This window comes from Merops nubicus, unplaced genomic scaffold (genome assembly GCF_000691845.1).
Source record: "Merops nubicus isolate BGI_N331 unplaced genomic scaffold, ASM69184v1 scaffold12840, whole genome shotgun sequence".
Classification (NCBI taxonomy): Eukaryota; Metazoa; Chordata; class Aves; order Coraciiformes; family Meropidae; genus Merops; species Merops nubicus.
In genome coordinates, this window is record NW_008580945.1 from 1 (window position 1) to 21,427 (window position 21,427).

The window sequence follows — 21,427 nt, forward strand, 5'->3', positions numbered from 1 at the left end:
TTTTTTTTTTTTTCTTTTTGTGTTGTTTTCCCTTCATGTCACATGTTTCTTTGGGGTATCCTGCCTTGCCCTATTTAAACCCTCTGTAATAAACTGTTCACTTGCTGCTAATTTTGTTCAGTTCTTCCGTCACCTTTATTGAACCTGCCCCTGAATGATAAAAAGTGGCTTAAACCACCACAACGAGGAGAAAGCTGGCACTGGGACACAAAGGCTGGGATGCATTCTCAGTATTGCTACTCACAAAGCTGGAAAACATCAAAGGTTTTTCTGTGTCTGTCAGTCAGGTTTCTGGAGTATTTTTTTTTTTTCCACGAGGGGTTTTTGAAAGATCTGTCTGCAGTAGCAAAAATGAGCATGACTACACACCGAGCTCGGTGAGCTCTCCCATGTGCTGTGTGACTCAAGCCCCTGCCAGAAGCAGCAAGGCATGGTCCTCTGCCCAACCTGATACAAATCTGCTGGTGGAGAGGCCTCCAAATTGGAGCTGACTCATCTCCAACAAAGCTTGGATGGCTGGGGCCAAAGATCTTGAGCTGGTGGCACCCAGCTGTGTGGCCAGCCTCCAGAACGTCCTACTATAAATGCAGAAAAGCACCAAAAAAAAAGATGAGTTAATGCCTGACAACAGGTTATTCAGGGTGGCAGAACTGCCTAGTGCTGGAGACACCATGGGGCTTTTTGACTTGGTGTTGGCCTACTAGGTGACTGACAGGGCAGACATTTATCTCTATATTCCCCACCTGGTCTATAAGGTGTTTTGGGATTTGCTGGTAAAAAGAAAAATTTTCTATAGTGAGATACGGAAAAACATCAGTGTAATTATTACATTATTACTATTCATAAAGCAATCTCAAGCACTGCATTTTGTTCAGATATACTGCTTAGGTAACACTACAACATTTTGTATTTGGGGAAAATGCAGTGTTAAAGTGAATAGCCAGTACAATGGAAGAAGACAGCATAAATAATAAGAAAAGCCTGTTCTGTCTTTGTCATCTATGAATAAAGCTTTGAATTTTAAAGAGTCTCTCTATGAGGTTGGCTTAGTGCTCACTAAGACACAGCAAATACACAGCAGCCGTGCTCCCAGCCTTAACTCATTATGGAAAAAGAAGAACTTTATTACTTACCTGAATTTTTAATTATTTTTTAAAAATCTCTTTTCCCTAGGAAAAACAAGTTACATCAAAGAAGGGTGAAACAAATCCCCCAAACCCCAACAGTTTATTCTGTTTTGTTTCCCAAACTCTCTGTAATCTTTCTATTTTCAGAGTGTCAACTTCACCAATAAATCTGTGACATCACCAGGAACTGGGAGGTTCCTTTGCTGGAAAGCTCCTTTCATAAAGACACAAAGCACCTTGCAAAGGATTCTTGGAAAACTTCCTGCCCTCTATGGCAGTTCCCAAAAAAACCCCCGACTTTCTCAGTACAGATCTGGCACTATACATTATCATCACCACTCTAGCAGGGAAAAAAAAAAAAGGGAAGTTTTTAACATAGTCAAATGAACTATTAAGAAGATGCCCTTTAAGTTCTCTTGGTTTGGCCTTTTCATTACACCCCACACCTGCTAATTTGACCAGTATACCTTCTGTATACTTTCTTCTCTTTTGGGAATACCAGCTTTGCATGCAGAAAAAACTCCCTATGTATCAGCCTATGTACAGGTGCTGCTCCCCAACAGGAAGTGTTTATGATTTGCCCTAGGTCTGTAATGAGCAAAACTTAATTAGAAATACAACCATATCTTCAAATCAAATCAGAATCCAACTGCCAGGCTTTGGACTGGAGAAACTGCAATAGGTGCCTGGGACAGCCTTCACATTTTTTGCATTTTTATTTGCTCACAAACCAACTTGTCAACCAAAAATTTCTAGCCTTAACCCCACTTATTTAGACCCACTAACTTATTTAGGTGAAACTTCAGAGTTGTGTATTTCAGGCTTTTTGACTTGAAAATTCCTAAGTGCCCCTTATGCATCCAAGTAATCTGATAATAGGTTCACCTTTTTTTTTTACCTTTTTATGAAGCCCTTAAAATTTCTTAATGAATCATGAGAGTTTTGCAGGCCACAGCTGGAAAACCACCACTTAAGGGACAGTAACTTGCCCACATTATGCGAGTCAGACTTCTCCTCTTAACTCTGTGACCTATCAGCATTTGAAAAGCCAAAATAATAAAATGCAGGAACAGTAAACGGACTGAAATGAGGGTTTTTGGAACCTGGACTCCTTCCTTACATCTATTCTAAAATTACCCCTCCCAATCGCCCAGTTTTTGAGGATACACAAGAACAATGGTGAAAGCTCCTGTAGCTCTGGCAGTACCCTATGCAAATGTTTGAGCAAGCCCCAAAAGACAACAACAGAACAGACTAATGAGGCACAGAGATGAAAAAGAGTTCCCCAACTAACCCACAAACTCCTTTACTGTGTTCTTAATCCATGAGAAATGGTTACAGGATGCAAACTAAATTCCCGAAGACACAAGAGTTTATCACAGGAGTCCGTTAGAAGTTATTTTTCTCTAGCTTAAAATCTACCTGTAATTGTAGTTCTGTGACTTGGCTGGTCCAACACAAATTTACAAGAATAAAAGTGAGAACAGTAGGTCTTTCTGGGACACCAGCCAATTAGATTTTTATTCTAAGGTCAGTTTGTTTGTATTACCTAAATATAAATGTGGAGACTTCTTTAATAAAATGATTTGCCAAGTAGATTTCTCAGTCCCATACCCTATTTCTCGACTCACTGTAGCATAAAATGATTAGGATTTAGATCAATGCCAAATTCTCATTGCTGTCTTTCAAAGGGCCTCCAACTGAAAAGCTTTAGTTCACTGTGCCAACTAGTCCCAGCTTTCTTCTGGAAAATACATGTACTACACAAACCAAATTATTGTAAAGATCTCACAGATGATGTGAGGCATTATTCAACCTGACTGTTTATATTCCATAGAATAACAGATTAAAACCAGGTGTTGAATAATTTTATTTAAGTATTATTACAGTGATTATCTGAAGAAAACGTGTGTCTCTGGAAGGTAATATAACTTATTCAAAGACTAATTCAGTGAAAATAATTCTTTACCTCAATGAAAAATAGCCACTGAACTAATGCATCTCTTTGTTATTTCAAACATAAAGAACTTAACAAAAGAGAGTCAATAATTATTGTGAGAAACCACAGAAATATACAGAAAAACAAGTCAACAGTTACCAATAATTTTGTTTGTCATTCCCCTAATTTTAGAAATCAGTTGACCCATAAGCACCAACACAGCTGGAAGCAGCGTAAACTGGAATACATGGAGGTAAACCTGAACCATCATTTGCAGAAGGCACAGCCAAGCTCTTCCTTCACACTCAGCACCTCTGCAGAGAAATCACCATGGGTATGTAACCTAAAGCAGAAGTCACAAGGGCGAACGGGATTATTGCAATGACCGGAAAACTTCTCTCTCCTACTTTTTTAAATAACAAGTTCAAGGAAAAAAGAGTAGCCACCATCAGTAAGTGAGCTTTTGCTTGAATTGAAAATACTACAGAGAAACACTGATCAAAGAGATAATAATAAATACCATTGGAGGTGGTAAAGAATTTACAGCAACTGAAACACTGAATTTATTTGCCCTCCTGGTATATAATGGTCATTCTAAACAAAAGACCATGCAGCAAATTTTCTCCTCCAAATGCTCAGAGTTGACTTAGATAAATGGGAAAAAGGTCAGTTGAGTGATAAGCAGGGTCACAAGAATTAACACCTGGGGCCGAGTTTTGCTGCCTGGACTGCCCACTGGACACATAACATGACGTTTCATTAAGTACTACACAAATGCTAATCCAGTTCAATAACCTTTTCCTGAGCTGTCCCAGGAAACGAGGTAGTAAAATTAAAACAGTTAGATGTCTGCTGAAAAGCAAATATATTTATTATGCACTTTCATATACACAGGGATTTTTCGCTTAATATAATACAAGGAATAAAATAAAAATTTTACAATGTGAAATTCATTCAATGTACATTAAAGGCTATTTACAACTCCAGGAAAAACAGTCTATCTGCAAAGTTAACTGAGGAGTTCAGATGGGGAACATTAAGCATAACAGATATTTGCATAGCAGAGTAACTGATGAGGAAAACCCCCTTTTTTTTTTTTTTTAAATAAATGGTGATGTTTTCAATACTGATCACGGACAAGACAAAAATGCATTAGTTGTGCCTCTGTATCTCTTAATGCATTTCTCTTCCGAGGAGTTTTTCCACATGCATACAGTATTGATGTCTGTGTGTCCACAAAGCAGTTGTTCCCTAGCTCTGCCATCAAGAATGTCAAACGTCTTGAGGAGATGACCTTCGAAGGACCAGTGAAATGGGATGAGGAGTAACAGGATTCATGTATTATTCTTTTTTTTTTGGGTGGTGAGAACTGCCACCCTGCCAGAAGGAACGGTGCTGAGCCACAGCTATGCAACTCCATTCACCTCCACTTCATTGTACAGATGGGAAAGAGGAGAGCAGGACAGAAGGACAACAGGGGGAAGAGCAACTTCCCTTTGTAGGCAAAACCCTCACAAATGATGGTATTAAAAATCACACGCACTAGCAACTTGGTATTACACAGACCTTCTGAGAAAGGAGATGTTTTTAAAGCAATTCATGCTCTGTTCCAAAGTGATATTCAAAACCTGTAACAATTGTCATTTCTGAAAACATTTTTAACAGCTCTGCTTTCTGCTGATTTAGATACAGGGTTTCCCCAGCAACTGTTTCAAATGTAAATATTCTTCACACAAAACCCATTAGGCTATCTATAAGTTGTGGCCCCTTGTGAAACTGGCCATATTTTTACGTCCTCTGTCCACAAGGTGCAATTAATAACAACACAATAAAATTAAATAAATATAATCCCAATTACAGTCAAGGGTCAGTAGAAAAACGTTGGCATTCAGGGATCCCTTTCTACAGAACAAAACATACATCTAATAACTAAGACAAGTTGTATTTCTTGCACAGTATTGCAAATGTACTATACTTGAGGTTCGGAACAAGTTTGCTGAGAACATTTTGGTACTTTCTCTTTACTGAGCCTCTAATCCTCTTAAGGCCATTCTGCTAGACTCGTGTTATGATTATTTTATAATTGTCCCACGGGGACAAGAAATTCAATACATGAAACATTCAGAATAATCAATATTGCCGTGTGTCAACTTTTTAACATCTAATTCTACTATATGCTGAATGCCTGACTATAAAACATTCTTTTTACATTTAGTAACAAGCAAATAAGAATGGAGGTGCAAGATATTTAAAAAAAAAAAAAAAAGTTTTGATGGTTGTTAATAATAATAGTAAGACACAGAGCCCTTTAGTGCCTCAGAATATGCACCACATATACATCCAGGGGCCATTTATTGAAGTTTAAGGATAGCCATACATCTAATTAATCTGCTATGAAAAATAACCTCAGCTTTCTATCATTTTATTTGTGGAATGATGAGAATTAGAGTATGAAAAAGATGAAACCCAAGCCTTTAGAAGAAATACTCACATACAAAAATAGGCTTATTTTCTAAAGAGCAAGGCTGTGTAACGGTGAGTAGTAGAATATAGCTTGCATTCATAGAAGAAAATAACCCACTTGTTTCACTTTTATCACTCACGGAGCTGTGTGAGCAAGATGTGCACATTCAAAGGAAAAATTCATACTGTTCACTTTATCCACAATGGCCTTGATTTTGCTCTCTTCTGCTGTAAGAGCAGGGAACCAGCTTTCCATTACTATCCAGACTGCTGATTAACCATGCTCCAGGTACAGAGACACTCACACTGGCTCTACCTAATCCATCTGAAGCAGTAACCACATTCATACAAGTTTGTGCTTTAAAGAGTTATTGTCTCGGGACAGGCTAACTCAGTAATTAATCTCTGTACTCCCCAGACAATGGTATTACCAACCGTTCGCTTTTCCACTGGACTCACTGTAAATTCTCTCAGCCTCATTAACAAAGCGCCTGTATTTTCCATGGTTTGTCTTACTGACATTCTCAATACAGTCCTTTACCTTGGAAAAAAAAAAAGAAAGAGCTGTTTCCAATGTATAAAGATATACACAAAAGCAGGATCAGACATTTTACTTTAGCACCTAAAACATACCCATATTCAGTTACCTCATCACCATAACAATAATGGAGGCTATTTAAGATCAAGTGTCCAAGAGCAAATTTGCCTGTGGCTTTCAGTGGTCACTGTCTGCCATCCAGATTTGGTGCTGTAGTATCAGAGAGTGGATTTTGGCTCTTAAAAAATCCCAAAGATACTGCAGATTGTTGCAGTCCGACCGCTTGCTACCACTGAACAGCTATTATACAGACAGAACACACAAGTGCAGTATTTATAAAATACTGTTACAAGACTTGTATTTCTGGAGAGAACTTTTTGAAGTACACAGGGAACTGACCATACCTTACAACAATGCAACTGTGACAAACTGTTTGCTAATTTTCTTTAGCCACAGGAAAATAAATACAAAAAAGCACTGCCTTTCTATACACAGTTCACTGTGGCACATGCACCTCTACTGAGCATTCTGGAATGGGACATCAGAATTCCTTGTTCTTACCATTTTCAGCTGTTGTCAGGGAAATACAGCATATAGCTTTCTGCAATTAAAAAAAAGTGCTCATTCTGTGTATTAAATACAAAGTACACAAAATAAATTTCTGAAGCACAGAGGGTTATACTGAGAAGGCAGCCTGAAAATGTAGGCACGTTACAGTAATTAAGGTAACTGTACTGTAGTCATCACATTCTTGAATTTCTAGGTGGACTAAACAAGCATCATATGCTTCTATCCCAGCCAGCTGACAGATCATTTGGAGCAGAAGCACTTGTCTCTTCATAGCATCATGGAATTGGCCTAAAAGTCCAAAACAAAAACATTAAGTTTTTAAATACTCCATAATGCAAACGCTGTTGTCAGAAGAGCAACATCATTTCTAATTAAGATTAAATGCACACAACAACATAGCAAGGATGAAAAGTATTTCCTGGCTAACTGAAACCCCATGACTGATTCCCTGTGCTCTCCACCTTCCAGAACAGCTACAAGGTCCCCACAGCAGAAGAGCTTCCCAAAGAGAGCTCAGAAGCAGCAGCCAGGGAAGGAAAGCCATTCCTCAGGTGCTCCAGCAGAATATTTCTGATGTGATTCTTCACGGGTGACTAATTTATTCACTGGTCAGGGAAATTACTGGTTTTGTGCTTGAGACTTGGCAAAAAAAAAGGGAGGTAAATTACAGACTGCATCAAGCAATTCATAATCCACACAAAATCGCTTTAAACTTTCAGATTTAAAATGAAGCTATGAAAAATCATTAAAGAAAAAAACAAAAGGATCAACTTGGTTATCTACCACCTCATAAGCTTAGCCATTTGCATAACCAAGTTCTTCATGGAGAAACCCCCTTAGTTTTCAATAAAGCACTATTTGTTCCTGAAAAAACAAAGCCAAATTCAATTTTCAAAATTAATATGTGAATTTTTTTTTTCCCATTCTTTGTTTATATTTTTAAATCAAAAAAAAAGACAGAAAATTCATCAACACTAGTCTTATGATGGCAGGTCAGGTCCAATCAATACGTCCTAGATCAGAACCATACAATTAATTTACAATAAAGTGTAACATCAAAGCAAGCACTGAACATCAAGCACCGGTACAGAAGAGTTAGGAAACACAGTTCTTAATTATACATTTTAATATGTTTTATGGAGGCTTAATATGCTTTATGGAGGCAGGGAAAAAAAAAAAAAAAAAGAGAAACAGATTTTAATCCTGTTTGGACAAGATGTAGAGCTGTGGGAATCTAAAGTCCTTCCTTTTGACTTTTATGAAGATTCACAGCCCATTCTCCCTCAACTGCTCCTGGTTGTCCTGCCTCTTCACTTTTACATGCTCCATACCTCCTCCGAACCTTTGCTAATGTTTGTATTTTACAAGGGTGCAAGCTCTAGTATACAGCTTTTTGGAACACTGTATTGTTTCAAACATTTTAATTTAACCTCATGGAAACATCTCAGGGTGCTGCACAACAACCAGCAGAACCAGGATAGTGATCATTCAGTTTTGGGCCCCTCACAACAAAAGGCTGCCCAGGGAAGTGGTGAAGTGAGAAGCCATGGAGGTATTTAAAAGACATGCTGATGTGGTGCTGAGGGACATGGTTTAGCAGTGACCTGGCAGTGCTGGGTTAATGGCTGGACCTGACAACCTTGAAGGTCTCTTCCACCCAGAATGATTCTATAATATTCTAATGCTCTGAAACTCACAACAGACCTCAGCTACATCCACAAAGATGCATTCAATAAGGTGAAATCCATTTCAGGGCATTTTGGGAAAAACCTTGTCTATGCGTTTTAGAGAGGTGAAAGCCTCCCATTTGTGGATTCTGCACCACCTGCAACTGTCCCAGCAACCTGCAGTCTTTGATGACTTGCAGCAGAACTGAGTCAGCTAGCAAGAACGTTCTTGTTCTAAGGAGCAGCAGTCTGATCTGTCAAAAATGCAGCATTTGCACAAACAAAAAGCATTTTCAAAACTAAGCAAATAGGCAGTAAGAGATGTGCACGCACTTCATAAAGACGCTTCTTTGAAATTCAAATAGGAAATATATTATTAAGACATGCCCAATACGCTTAAAAAAGATAAACCTTGTCAGGGAGAGGGAGAAAAATAGTTCTATTTTAGCTGACTCACTGACAGTTCAGGTCTGAAAAAAGCTACATAATGTTCCCTTTTCAGCTTCAAATTCAGTCTGGGAGAGAAAGTGAGACATCTAAATGAACTCTACTGATTAAGAACTACAGAATGGTCAGAAGATTGGTACCATAGGATAGATTCTAATCTTGCTCTGAGGAACAGCAATGCTTTTATATTAACATCACCGTCCTAGTAACAGAATCTAACCCCAAAGCTTTAGCATAGTATGTTAAGTTTTTAATTTGTAGCTAATTATGCTACTGAGTTTTCACATTTAAAATACAAACTCATAGAAGTGGTTGCATGTATCTGACAAGAAACTTCAGAAGCTTCCTCAAAAGCAGTTTTGTAAACAATGAAATAATTACTGTATCTGAAAATACCACATATTAAAACTCCCAGCTGTCCTTATGTCTGAAAAGAAAATCCTAAACCAATCCTACATGAAACTTGCCATTTTATTCAGTCACATATCAAAGCTCCTGGGGTAGGATTTGAGCAATCAGAATTCAATAGAAAATATTACAATTCCTCTACGGTTGATGCTCTTAAACAACAGCAAAACAAATACTTACCAGGTTCAGATTTTAACCTTCATGGTTTTTATTAAGAAAGCAATTATGATGATAAGCAAAAATGAAACATAAGTTTAGCCTATATAAAATACACGTGAAGAAATACACTTGCTTCCTTTGTGACTAGATAGGTTACCTTTTATAACGGTGTTTCCTTCTTGTAGTTGAAACTTGGGTCACTACCTTCGATCTGAAGTTTTAAGGCTTGCTTAAGGCTGAGTTCTGTCTCTGCAGGAGGATATCCTTCCAGGACCTCCTGGTGGCCTCTGTCCTGCATGGTTCGTGGGACGGAAACCCTACCGAGAAAAACCTGATTGCTCTGAAGATGGTAATTTGGGTTGGTCATAATTCCATTTCTCTTCTTCTGCTCTCCACTTTGTTGGTGAATGAGGAACTGTTGCTGAGATCGGCCAACTTCTTGCTGAGCTGGTGGGACCAAAATTTTGCACTGGGGATCTGCCGGCATTGATTTAAGTGGCATGTTTGTCCCAGATTTGGCAATAGGTACTCGTTTATCAAACTGAGTCATTTCATACTCTAACACTTTTGGCTGGGAGGAGCTACTTTGTTTTATTTTCTTTCCAGCTGACCCAGATTTGCCAGAGTTATCCGTTTTCCCCCCTTTGTTAGCTTTAGTTGATTTCAGACTGGGTTTTACTTGGCTCCATTCAAATTCACTGCTTGGTGAATTATGGTTTTGACTGAGGGAGTGAGTTGTGGAAGAAGGGGAGACGATGGACTGCCTACTTCTGCTGCGGGGCAGGGAGTGCTGCTGGATTTGCTCGGTGAACGACAGGCTGTGGAAACTATCAATGGGCACCGTCTGAGCAGTCGCAGTCGACGAAGTGGTGCGGAGAGAAGAGTTTTTGGAACTTTTCAGGGAATTATTAGATAAAGATGACTTCTGACGGTCAACTGTGGAATCAGGCGACTCTGAAGGAGAGCTGAAGGCATGAGCAGGTCCGTTAGATAGGCCACGCATACTAGGCTGCATATCCCCACCGGTACTCCCTGAACTATTTGACTTCATGGTTAACGACTGCATTTTAGAAGAGACAGACTGTAAGGGCTTTTGCTCCATTGTGTGGACTGGAGAGGGAGTGCAACCGTTCAGAGTAGACGCACCATATTTTTCCAGTAATTTAATAATCTGAGAGTGTCCGTTTTTAGCTGCAACACGCATGGCAGTGCGCCCAAACTGGTCGGCATGATTTGGATCAGCACCGTGCTCTAGTAATATTTGGACCACGTCAATGTGCCCTTCTTGGGCTGCAATGCAGAGTCCAGTAGCACCTTGATTACACGTATGGTCAACCAGAGCTCCATGCTCAATGAGAAGCTGCACGACCTTCACATGACCTTGCCATGCAGCAGACTGCAGAGCAGATCTCTTCTCATTATCTGCAGCATTCACATCAGCATGGTACGTTATCAGCACCTGCACCATCTCCAAATGGCCCTGCCAGCAGGAAACATGGAGTGCTGTTCTTCCCTCAGCATCACTTGCTTCTACGTTTGCACCATTTTCTAAAAAATACTCAGCCATCGTGAGCTGGTTTTCTAATGCTAAGATGTAAAGCGTTGGCCGGCCATCAGCATCTTTGTAGTTTACATCTGCCCCGTGGCTGAGCAGGAGTTCAACTATATCTCTGTGACCTTCTAAAGCAGCAACCCGGAGAGCATTTCTCCCATCGTAGCCCCTCTGATCAATGTTGGATTTATTTTCCAGTAATATCTGCACACAATCATAGTGACCTTCTTGTGCAGCTAATATGAAAGGTATACGTCCATCGTTATCAATTTCATTTGTTCTAGCACCTTGTTCTATAAGAGCTTCACAGATCAACCTGTGACCTTCAAAAGCTGCCATGTGCAAAGGTGTCCAGCCTGCATCATCTCTGTGGTTTTCATCTAGCCCCCTGTCCAGCAGAGTCCGTACTACTTCAACATTGCCCTGGGCAGACGCTATGCTCAGAACCGTCCTCCCTTCACTATCAATGCTGTCAACAGCCGCACCCCAAAATAAGAGAGTATTTACAACCGAAGCGTGGCCCATGGAGGCTGCTGCCAGAAGCGGCGTCCGGCCGTTGTTGTCCGTGTGATCGACATCAGCTCCTCCTTCTAGAAGTAGATCAACAACATCTACATGTCCTTCATATGCAGCTACCAGCAGCGGAGTCATGCCGTCTTTATCGCAGTGGTCAACCTCAGCACCACGGTCAATCAGCAGACTAACCACCGAGGCATGTCCCTTACTGGCCGGCACGCAAAGCGCAGCGACCGACAGCGCAGTCCTTCCATCCACGTCCTCGTGGTTCACCTCCGCACCGTGATCCAGCAGGTGCTCCACGATCTCCTTATGCCCCATGTACGCAGCTGCGATCAGAGCCGTTCTGCCCTCGTTATCAGCTTTGTTCACTTCAGCCCCGTGCTGAAGGAGATTCAGCACAATATCCTCGTGCCCTCCCCAGGCTGCTGCTCTGAGGGCCGTTCGACTGTCAGCATCTGCACAGTCCACTTTGACTCCGGCGTAGAGGAGGGCAGAGACCACCTCGGTGTGCCCGCCCCACGCTGCAGACCGCAGGGCCGTCCAGCCGTCGTGATCGGTGTGGTTCACGTTAGCCCCACAGCCGATCAGACAATTGACCACCTTGGTATGTCCCTGCCGAGCAGCTAAGGTAAGTGCTGTTTGCCCGTGAGTGTCTTCGACCTCCAAGTCGGCTCCCCTCGAAACCAGCAAGTTCACGACGTCGAGATTGCCGCTGTACGCGGCGTTGGCCAGGAGCGTTCTGCCGTTGGAATCGCACTGGTTCACCGACGCCCCGTTGTCCAACAAGGTGCGAATGGAATCCTCTCTCTCCAGAGCCTGCCGAACGATGCAAGACGTGCGGTCGTCTTCGCTGTTGACGTGAGCACCGGCTTTCACCAGCAGCTGCAGCACTTCTTGTTCTTTAGGGATTAAAGTCGACAGGGAGTCTTTGACCGGTGTGCCGTTCCATATCATCCACAACGCCAGCTCGGAAGTCTCCAACTGTAAATTTGAATTAATCAGATGCAAGGCAAACTCTTGAGCTTCTAGCGGTGTTAAATCCTTGGCTCGGCAAGTGTAGCTCATGGCCAGCATTCTGTGCCCCTCGGCTGCGTTACACAGGTACTTCTGCGTACAGTGCTTCACATCCAGCAACCACTCCGCAAAACTGTAATGGAACAAGATTTTTGTATTTCCAAGTCCATCGATTAGGACTTTTGACAGGACATCCAGTTTGCGTTGAAAGTCTTCCATCGTCAACGTCATGTTTTTGGTCCACACTGCATGATACAATTCCATCGTGGTTAGCGGCCTACAGGCTGCGAGAATTACGTTGAGAATGGGCTGGACTTTTGCAAACTGTTTTCTCACAAAAAGTCTCTGGCAGAGCCAAAGGTACAGGCCATTTAATGTTCCTGGGATATCACGAATCTCTCGTAACATAATAAAATTCTCCACAACTCCATCTAGGACACGTTCCAGATACAAAAAGCAACCGCTGCTTTTGATGTGAAGCTGATTCAGCATTTCTGCAGTTTCTTTTGTGAGGTGTTGTCTCAGTGCTTCTTCCTGATCTAAACGATGCAGAATGTACTGTTGCACATCTTTCACAATGTAGGCCTTTCGTAGATCATCCAGACTTATTTTTCGAAAACCTATGAAAAGGGAAGAAATTTATTATTATTTCTGATCTAATTTCACATAATGTTAAAGGAAAAAAAAAAAAGACAGACATTTTCTGGGTAGGGAACACCCACAATAATATGTTTTCTGTGTACAAATAGTGAATGTACGTTAATAATAGAGAGAACTTTGACAACAGACATGTTTTTATCACCACCTACCATAAGAAAAATATGCTACTAACAAAGAAAATTTTAAAAATCACTCTGAGTTGTGAGTCTACCTTGGACAATAATAAACACCTATGCAAAACCACCAGAACTGCAACCAAAATAAGATTATTAAGTATTATTATATCATTAAAGGAATAATCTCTTCTCCAGTGTGGTTAACAATGGAATTCCAAATAATTTTATTAAGTTATTTAGATTAAGACAACTATTCTATTAATATAATTACAGAAGAGGTTATTCACACCTGGTGCATATGCATGATGGAACATACATAAATCACTTCAACTCGGTCACTTTCGTTTCTTTTCAAAGCTTTTATGATATAGGAGAGACATTTAAAACTAGTTTTAAACCTCTTTACACCTCTGTGCACTGCGAATTACCTACTTTTTTGAAGTAAGGGCTAAATTTTAGATAAAATCCCCAGTTCTTTGGTAGGTGACTCACTGTCTAAGGAAACAAGTTTTCACAGTCATACAATCTCACTGATTTTCCAACCTCTTTATTCTAGAAGAGGAAAAAGGGAAATTATCTCATAAATGCATACTGTGTACATCTCCTCCCTACATGCACACACCAACCCATCGAAAGCAAAGAACACCTTAGCAGCATGTGTGAAGAAGTTCCTAAGCCAATGCTGGTGGCCCTAAGGCTCTCAAGAAGGAGACAGAATGAAGACAGAGTTGTATGGACGACCCGGCTACCTCCCTCATTTAAAATATTTGCTTTGGTAGTGCCACGTTAAGCACTGGATGAAGACCTACCCTCTTTGATTAATGACACAAAACATTGTTTGAACACTGCTGTTCCAGAAGCTATGGGAAAACTAGAGAGGTCACAGACACAGCAGCTCAAACTACTGCATTTTAGCCCAGAACTGTACCTCACCTCTCCAGGGACAGGCTGTAATCTCTTTCTCCAGCGCAGCAGATCACACACATTTCCTTACAGTCAGCTCAGCTCACCATAAAAAAACCCCATAACTTTGCTTTTTAAACCAAAGCAGTTACAACCTCCAAATTGTACTGAAGGAAAAGCAAATCACAGAGCAACATATTTAACGCCATTTTTGGCCCCATCTCCACAGAACAAAGAATTTTAAGTGAGATTCTGAAGAATATTCCTTTCAGACCTATGTTTTTATTGCATTTAAACATTCTGTGGATCAAACCACTCACCCTCTGAGCTAGGTCTGTCTGAAAATTCAGCCTGGTAACAGCTCTGGTTTTTTGTTCCGAAATGTTTTCAGCAGAGGTTCTGAATGTCACATTAAGCTCACTCTGTTAATTGTTTAGTCTCTGTGAGTATTGTACAAACGCAACAGATTAGAACTGAGAGGTCAACTATGGCAGCATTGCTAAAATATTTCTGCTTCCCTTATTTATTATGGTAGCATTACAAATGTAAGAGGACTAAATCAACAGAATACCTAAACCAAAATTATGCCTCTGCCCCCTCAAAAAAAATCACTGGACAGGACATTTTTGCACAGTCACTTCTAAGGCTAACACTACAGTAATAAGATTCTCTACTTGAAAAATTTTGAATGAGAAGACCAGGAGAGAGAAAAGAATTTTTTCTGGGGACATCTTCCTCCGTTCCACAGTGGTATTTTTTTTTTTCTCTCCAAAGAAATCCATAATCATCTTATCCACCATAATTTGTCACAACTTCAAGTACTGTCCTAAACTGACCTGCAGAATGACATAATCCATCGATTTACTATGTATCTGATTAAAATACTCTGCGTGTAACTTGGTAAAGCCCTTAATTCTTGCACATAAGCCAAATAAGGAACTTTACTGACTAAGAACAGACAGCACCCTGTGATTCTGCAGATCCCAAGCTTCCACTTCAAGTGCAAGGCTGTTCCTAGGTTACCATCCTTCAGAAGATACAGAAGTGAAAACAGAGGCATTAAAACCAGGGCACTGCTTGGGGCATGTGTTTAGCTGTATGTCTACATCGAGCTGTGACCAGACTCAAGTGTCCCTTTGGATGTCTCATGTGTGCAGGAACAGCTCTGGCTCAAATCAGAGCAAATGCAACCACTGCGTTCCCTCACCTTCCACTTCTCTGAACTTCTCTGCTTCTCCTAATCAGATTTGAACTTGCAGCGTTGGGTTAACGCTTGGGTTTGATGATCTAAAAGGTCTTTTCTCACCTAAATGATTCAATGATTCTGCCACTTGGCTAAATGAGAAAAGCTACAGAGCTCTGCAAACTGCTCGTCAGTATCTTTAGTCAGAAGTGACTCTGCTCATAACATCCCCAGCCTGTCAACATTAATCCCATGTGCACATCCCACCCTCCAATATATTATCTGTACATGTAAGCTATTTTTGTTTTTAAATTACTCAGTTTTTGAAGTAGTTGATGCCATGTCCCCCAGTGAGAATACCTGACTGACTCACATGCCGGCAATCCTGAGATTTCAGCACATGTTCAGTGCTGCCTGACTAATGACTACACTTCACCTCCCTTGACTCCCAGCATCCACATAGTAACTTGCAGACTGACAACTGTTTAAACATCTCAGTCCCTGTATCTGCTTCAGAAGCAAAAGACTCTTGGCTTAACTTTCAATGTCCTCTGAATACCGATTTTCATTCTGCTTTCCAAAATGGGTGGGAAAGTGAATAAAACCATTTTGGGTGAGACAGAAAAACTCTCAAGCCTTCAAAAAAGAAAAAAAAAAGGTAAAAAAGAGTTTGTAGGTTGTTTTGTTTGTTTGCTTGACTTTAAATGAGTCTGTATGATTACTTTGTTCCATATCAGAGTTAAAAATATTACCTTGGTCTGTACTCACCTGAAGACATACCAAATGTCTAAGCACTTCAGCCAAGCAAATAGATTTCAGAAGACTTCAGAGCAGTGAACATTCCAAAGTCAGTGATTTTAACAACTGGATTTGCTGTATGTTCACGGAAGCTAAAAATTATTTCTGTTCTTTTCAAATATTCCCAAATTTTCCTTGTTAATGAGACTCTATCTGAAGGAAGTTTTTATAGCAAGCAGCACACTACACTCATGCAGATCTTCACACATCCCAGGGATGATGCACTCTCTAAGGGCTGGGATTAACAAGCTGCCATTGTAACAGACTTTTGAACAGAAATAGGTTGTTAATTTTAATAACTGCACAATGCCATACTATAACAAGCAAATAATTCTAAAAAGGCCTTATAGATAGAGTTTGGTTCTTTTTAAATCTCAAATTCTTGTTGCTGGCTTGAAGGAGGAAAACAAAGCCATGTTTTTTTTCCCCAAACATCTATCTAAATGAGGTCATTTTACATCTCCAAACAAAGAACCTGCAATCTTGCTTTTTGACCCTACCAGATACAATAAGTCACTTTCATGGACAAGAAGTACCAAAACATTAAGAGAAAGCTCATTTTGTTTCAGATACATTCCCAAGACCTACTTAAGCTCAACAAAACAGTGGTGCAGTAGTCAGAGCTTGCAGTACCACGACCCTGCTTTTTGCATGGTTAAAATTTTTCTTATAACACATCACTTTCAACCCAATGGGAGCTCCAATATGGATTTTCCTGATTTATTAAATTCCTGGCAGTTCTGTAAACAAATCAGTTCCAAATGTATTTCTTGGCAAGATCTAGGGTCATTCAAAGGAAAAAGGAAAAAAAAAAAAAAGTGCCTTGGAGTGCCTTGGCTATATAAATGCTTTTACAATATGTCAACCTTTTCAAACTTTAATAATAAAAAATAAGGTATTAACTAGCAGGTTCCAGTAACTACTTAAAAAATGTCCTTCTACTTTCATATCTTTAAAAATATTTGCATAAGTAAATTACAGAAGTTTTAAATACAGTTTAGTACATTCCATCTAAGTGTATTGTTCACTTTAAAGTAATGTAAATGACCAAAAACATGGCAATGTTTTCGCATTAATAATTTACACTGCTGATCTAAACATATAATAAATTAAGTATTTTTGTGGTCATTTATGTACAACCTGCTCAAAATGAATAACGTATCCAGCAGAGTAAAACGCACCTGAAAACTCAAGCAGCACACTTCATTTTTAGTGCATCTGCAGTACACTACACATCACACATTTCACTGCATTCACCCCAGAATGCCAAGAGTCATTGAAACTGAAATCTGCTGCTCTCACTGCTCTGTGCCATCACACAGAAGTTTATTTTGTTAGATTTACAGGTAATGGTCCACTTAGAACAATTTAGTCTTTCTTCTTCAATTACAAAGCAGACAAATTCAAAATTCACACACAACTTTTTAGTAGGAAATATAAAATTCCCTATTATCATCTTTTCAAAGTGGTAACAGGAAGAAAGGAAACAGTAATTAAAAGCTCCCAGTTTATTTCCCAAGCCTTGTAAGTAATTTTTCCCCAAAAGCCAAACCAAACAAATAAACGTACTCAAAGCTTTAATGCTACAGAAGTAAATTTAGAACTACATAAATACATAAAAATTATCTTTTATAGTAAAAATCCATCTCCCATAAAGTAACATGAAACCACCCAAATAAATTCCAACCTACAATGAAAATTTAGAGGGTAACTTAGATTTTCCTTTTTGAAGCAGTCTCTCCTGAAGTAGTCTCATGCCATTTATCTTCTGGTATGGCAGCTAATGAGAAAAAGTTCTGTTCCAAGTCAGGCAACAGATTTGATTTGAGGAATCAGCAATAGGACTACCTGAGAAGGTTCAATTACCAAACTCTGTGAGTTTTCTGGGTGCAGAGAAGCTGGCTTGTGTTTTTTACTACATTTCTCTGAAGTTTTCAGGTTTTTGCTTATTTTTTAATTTTAGGAAAGGCTGCATGAAAAAAAACCTTCCACATTTATTCAGACCAAAACCAGCAAATGGCAAAAATATGAGAAAGAACACTGCCAAGATTTCTAATCCAGAGTAAGTCTGGATAAATATCAGCTCTTAATACTATCTGGCTGTCTGGAACTGAATGACAGATAAAAGGAAGAGTGAAAAATGAATGACAGATTGTCTGCTTTTGCCTATGGGTAAGTGGGTGAACAGAACTTAAGCTGCCTCTGAGGCTGAACTGAACTCTTTCATGTCCAAGTTTGATTCTTTCTGTTGTAGTTTCCCATATCTTTCCAGTATCTATCCATTAATTTTATGGAAACTATGGCTTCTTGAGATGTGACAATACTGGTCACACTGGTGCACTCATGCCTCACGCACAAGAAGGAATTCTTTTGATGGATGTTTAATTGCGAGGTATAAGTGAGCCATAGATATTTGTGTAGCAAAAAGATAATTAATAAATTAATCGACAAATTAAGTAACTGCCTATTAAAAAAAGCCTCTTTAAACCAATAAATCAAGCATTCACACATCTGCTTTTGTCTATTTACCTCCATCCTGTTTGTAGAGAAATTATCTGCTTTTCACTCAAAGTTATCTAAATAAACTGGCCTGGTTTTAAAATGCTAACATTTATAAACTAATACATTGAATGTTTAAAAAAAGAATTAAAGTTTTATAGGAACAACCACTACACTTTCAAGATTCAGCTTCATTTCAGAAGTTAAGTTTCTATTACCTAATTAGCTGAAGCATTATAAACCCAAAATTGTATGTTCTGTGACACTTTCAGGTTAGAGGGCTTTTTCAGTTATTTAAAAAATGCAAAGAAACCTTCTAATATTATAATACAAAGATTGGAAAGACTGCTTAAGGTCACTGCTTGATTGTCCATACTTGTAGCCAAATGATAACAAATGATTATGTGGGAGGTAATACAGGCAATTATACGTGCAAGGCAGAACGGCTAAACTTAGGGGGAAAAAAATTCTAAGAAAAGAAAACAGGCACAATGTGGCTGTTGGTGGCAATCCACCTGCAAGAGAAGGCAGGAGGATGTGTTATCTGTTCCCCTCCTCTCTGACTCAATTTGCTGGCTTGTGCTCGCTGTGGAGGGTGACCACAGACTCATGCAGGCATCATTTTACATTTGGTTCATATTTTTGAGGTTGTCTCTGCAGCCACAAGAGGCAAAAACTCCTCCCCCCTGTTTGTTTTTTTTTTTTTTTTAATTAATGAAAGCTGAGAATCTGAGAGGAAAAAAATCTGTAGTGCATTGTGCTACTACAGAATCTGGGAATACAGAAGAGTCCAGAACACAAGCTGCAGCAGATGGAGGCACAACTATTCAACTTTCATAAATAAGTCACCCACAAAAGTGAAGGAACAAAGAGGACCACAACAAACACCACTTTTCTTTTTCTCACTCAGATGGGTACAGATGATATATTCACCACTGGCAGTGGCAAGATGACTGTGGATGAGTAAGACTGGACGCTCTCGTCCATGTCATCATTAATTTTGTCCAAGGAGATGCCAGGAGCATAGAATAGTTGGTATGAAAGGGACATTTAAAGGTCATCTAGTCCAAATCCCCTGCAGTGAGCAGGGATATCTTCGACTAGGTCAGGTTGCTCAGGGCCCCATCCAACCCAACCTGGAATGTTTCCATGGATGGGGCTTCTACCACCTCTGTGGGAAACCTGGGTCAGTGTTTCACCACCCTCACTGTAAAAAATGTCTTCCTTATATCTAGCCTAAATCCTTCCTCTTTTAGTTCCAAACCATCATCCCTTGTACTGTTGCAAGAGGCCCTGCTAAAAATCTTGTCCCCAGCTTTCCGACAGCCCCTTTTAAGCACTGAAAGGCCACAAGAAGGTCTCCCTGGAACCTTCTCTTCTCCAGGCTGAACAACCCCAACTCTCTCAGCCTTGCTGAACTCTCATCTGCACTGGCCACCCAAAGAAAGAGCATTGTCAGGACCAGGCCACTGCAGCAATTCTGCTCCCAGTCATTGATAATACTTTCTAACAAGCAGGCTTAGCTCTCATTTCAGCAAGTAACTTTTCACTGCATGAAAATTTTAAGTGAAAACTGTTATAAACTGATGGTAAACAAATTCATATCAGTTAATATGTATTTCATACCATACTTGAAAATTTTGAGCAGAAAAAAATTACAGATGGGACACATTTTCCTAAAATAATTCTAAAAGGATTCTAATCTATTTTACTAAGTTAGAGTGGAACTAAGTTTTTTTGTTTCCACATTAAAGAAACACATCTGAAGAAAATGTACAGTGATTATATTATCATTATGGTTGCAAACATTTATTTGCTTGAAATGGGAAGTATTAGAAATTCAGTACAATAGTGTCCCAGAGTGCAGTGCACATTATACACTATTTATTTATTCTGTCACGAGTGCAAAATATACTGTTGATATTGAGCTCTGCCTGCACACCAATTAAATAGCTTTATAAATAGCTAAAAGTAAATACTCAAATAATACAAAGGAGAAAAGTCTGCCTCAGTGGGAGTGTTAATGACAGTCTCTGAGTTTCAGGCTAGAACCAGAAAAGAAATCAGCATTATTTTATAAGAAAAAGTTGCAATGTATCTGAAGTTCAGCTTCCGCCATGCTCCTCCCATCCTCACTATACCAGTCACAAGACTGAATACTGGCTGTAAACAGGAAAATCATCCAACAGTGTATTAAGTGGGCAGCTGTCACACTGGCTGCAATGTCACAGTTTTCTTTCATAGTGGATAAAACATCACTTCCTCCAAACAGACCCTAAAATTTCTTCTCAATTTGTATCCGATTATTTTGGGATTCATTCTCTCTCTGCTGTACCTTTTCCACAGTGAAGATGGGATTATAGTATCACAAGCTAACCTCCTTTATGCTATTTATCAAGTCATTCTCTGTGGAAATGAGAAATTAACTCGTTCAAATTAAATTTATTTTAAAGGCATACCCATTAGTTCTGCTGATTTTTCCTGTCAGGAATTCCATCTGGAAACAGAGTTAGAAGACAACAGCAATTTTTTAGGCCTAGTCTGAAACATTATATGATTCAATGGAAAGGAAATAAAACTTCTCTGATGAAAGTTTTGTCTGCTTTTTTGGCAACGGCAATGTATTTAATCAGCCAAGCTCTGACAAAACTATTCCCATACGAATGTCCAAAGGAGCCCTGTGAAGCTACCCCAAAGTCTCCCTCAGTTCTCACATACTCCAAAATACCAGTCTTCGTGTCTGCCACTGATTAGTACAGTGCTTCATTCCAAAATGCAATTATCCCATTGACCTTTTGCTACTGTGGAAACGAGCAAGCCTATGGGTCTATGTCTACAGTCACATTTTTGTCCTAATTGTCTTTA

The 21,427-nt window shown here is 39.6% G+C and overlaps 1 protein-coding gene across 1 annotated transcript in view; it reads right to left on the minus strand.

Annotated features, from left to right (window-relative positions):
* Positions 1-6,400: 6,400 nt before the first annotated feature.
* Positions 6,401-21,427, minus strand: part of ANKRD50 (ankyrin repeat domain 50) — a 38,855-nt gene continuing 23,828 nt past the window's right edge. Inside the window, exons 3-4 of the mRNA XM_008946881.1 lie at positions 9,476-13,023; positions 6,401-6,925 (exon numbers count right to left, since the gene is read on the minus strand). Of these exons, the coding sequence (XP_008945129.1) occupies positions 9,479-13,023 (3,545 nt within the window). The 3' untranslated portion in view covers positions 6,401-6,925; positions 9,476-9,478. The remainder of the gene's footprint in view (positions 6,926-9,475; positions 13,024-21,427) is intronic.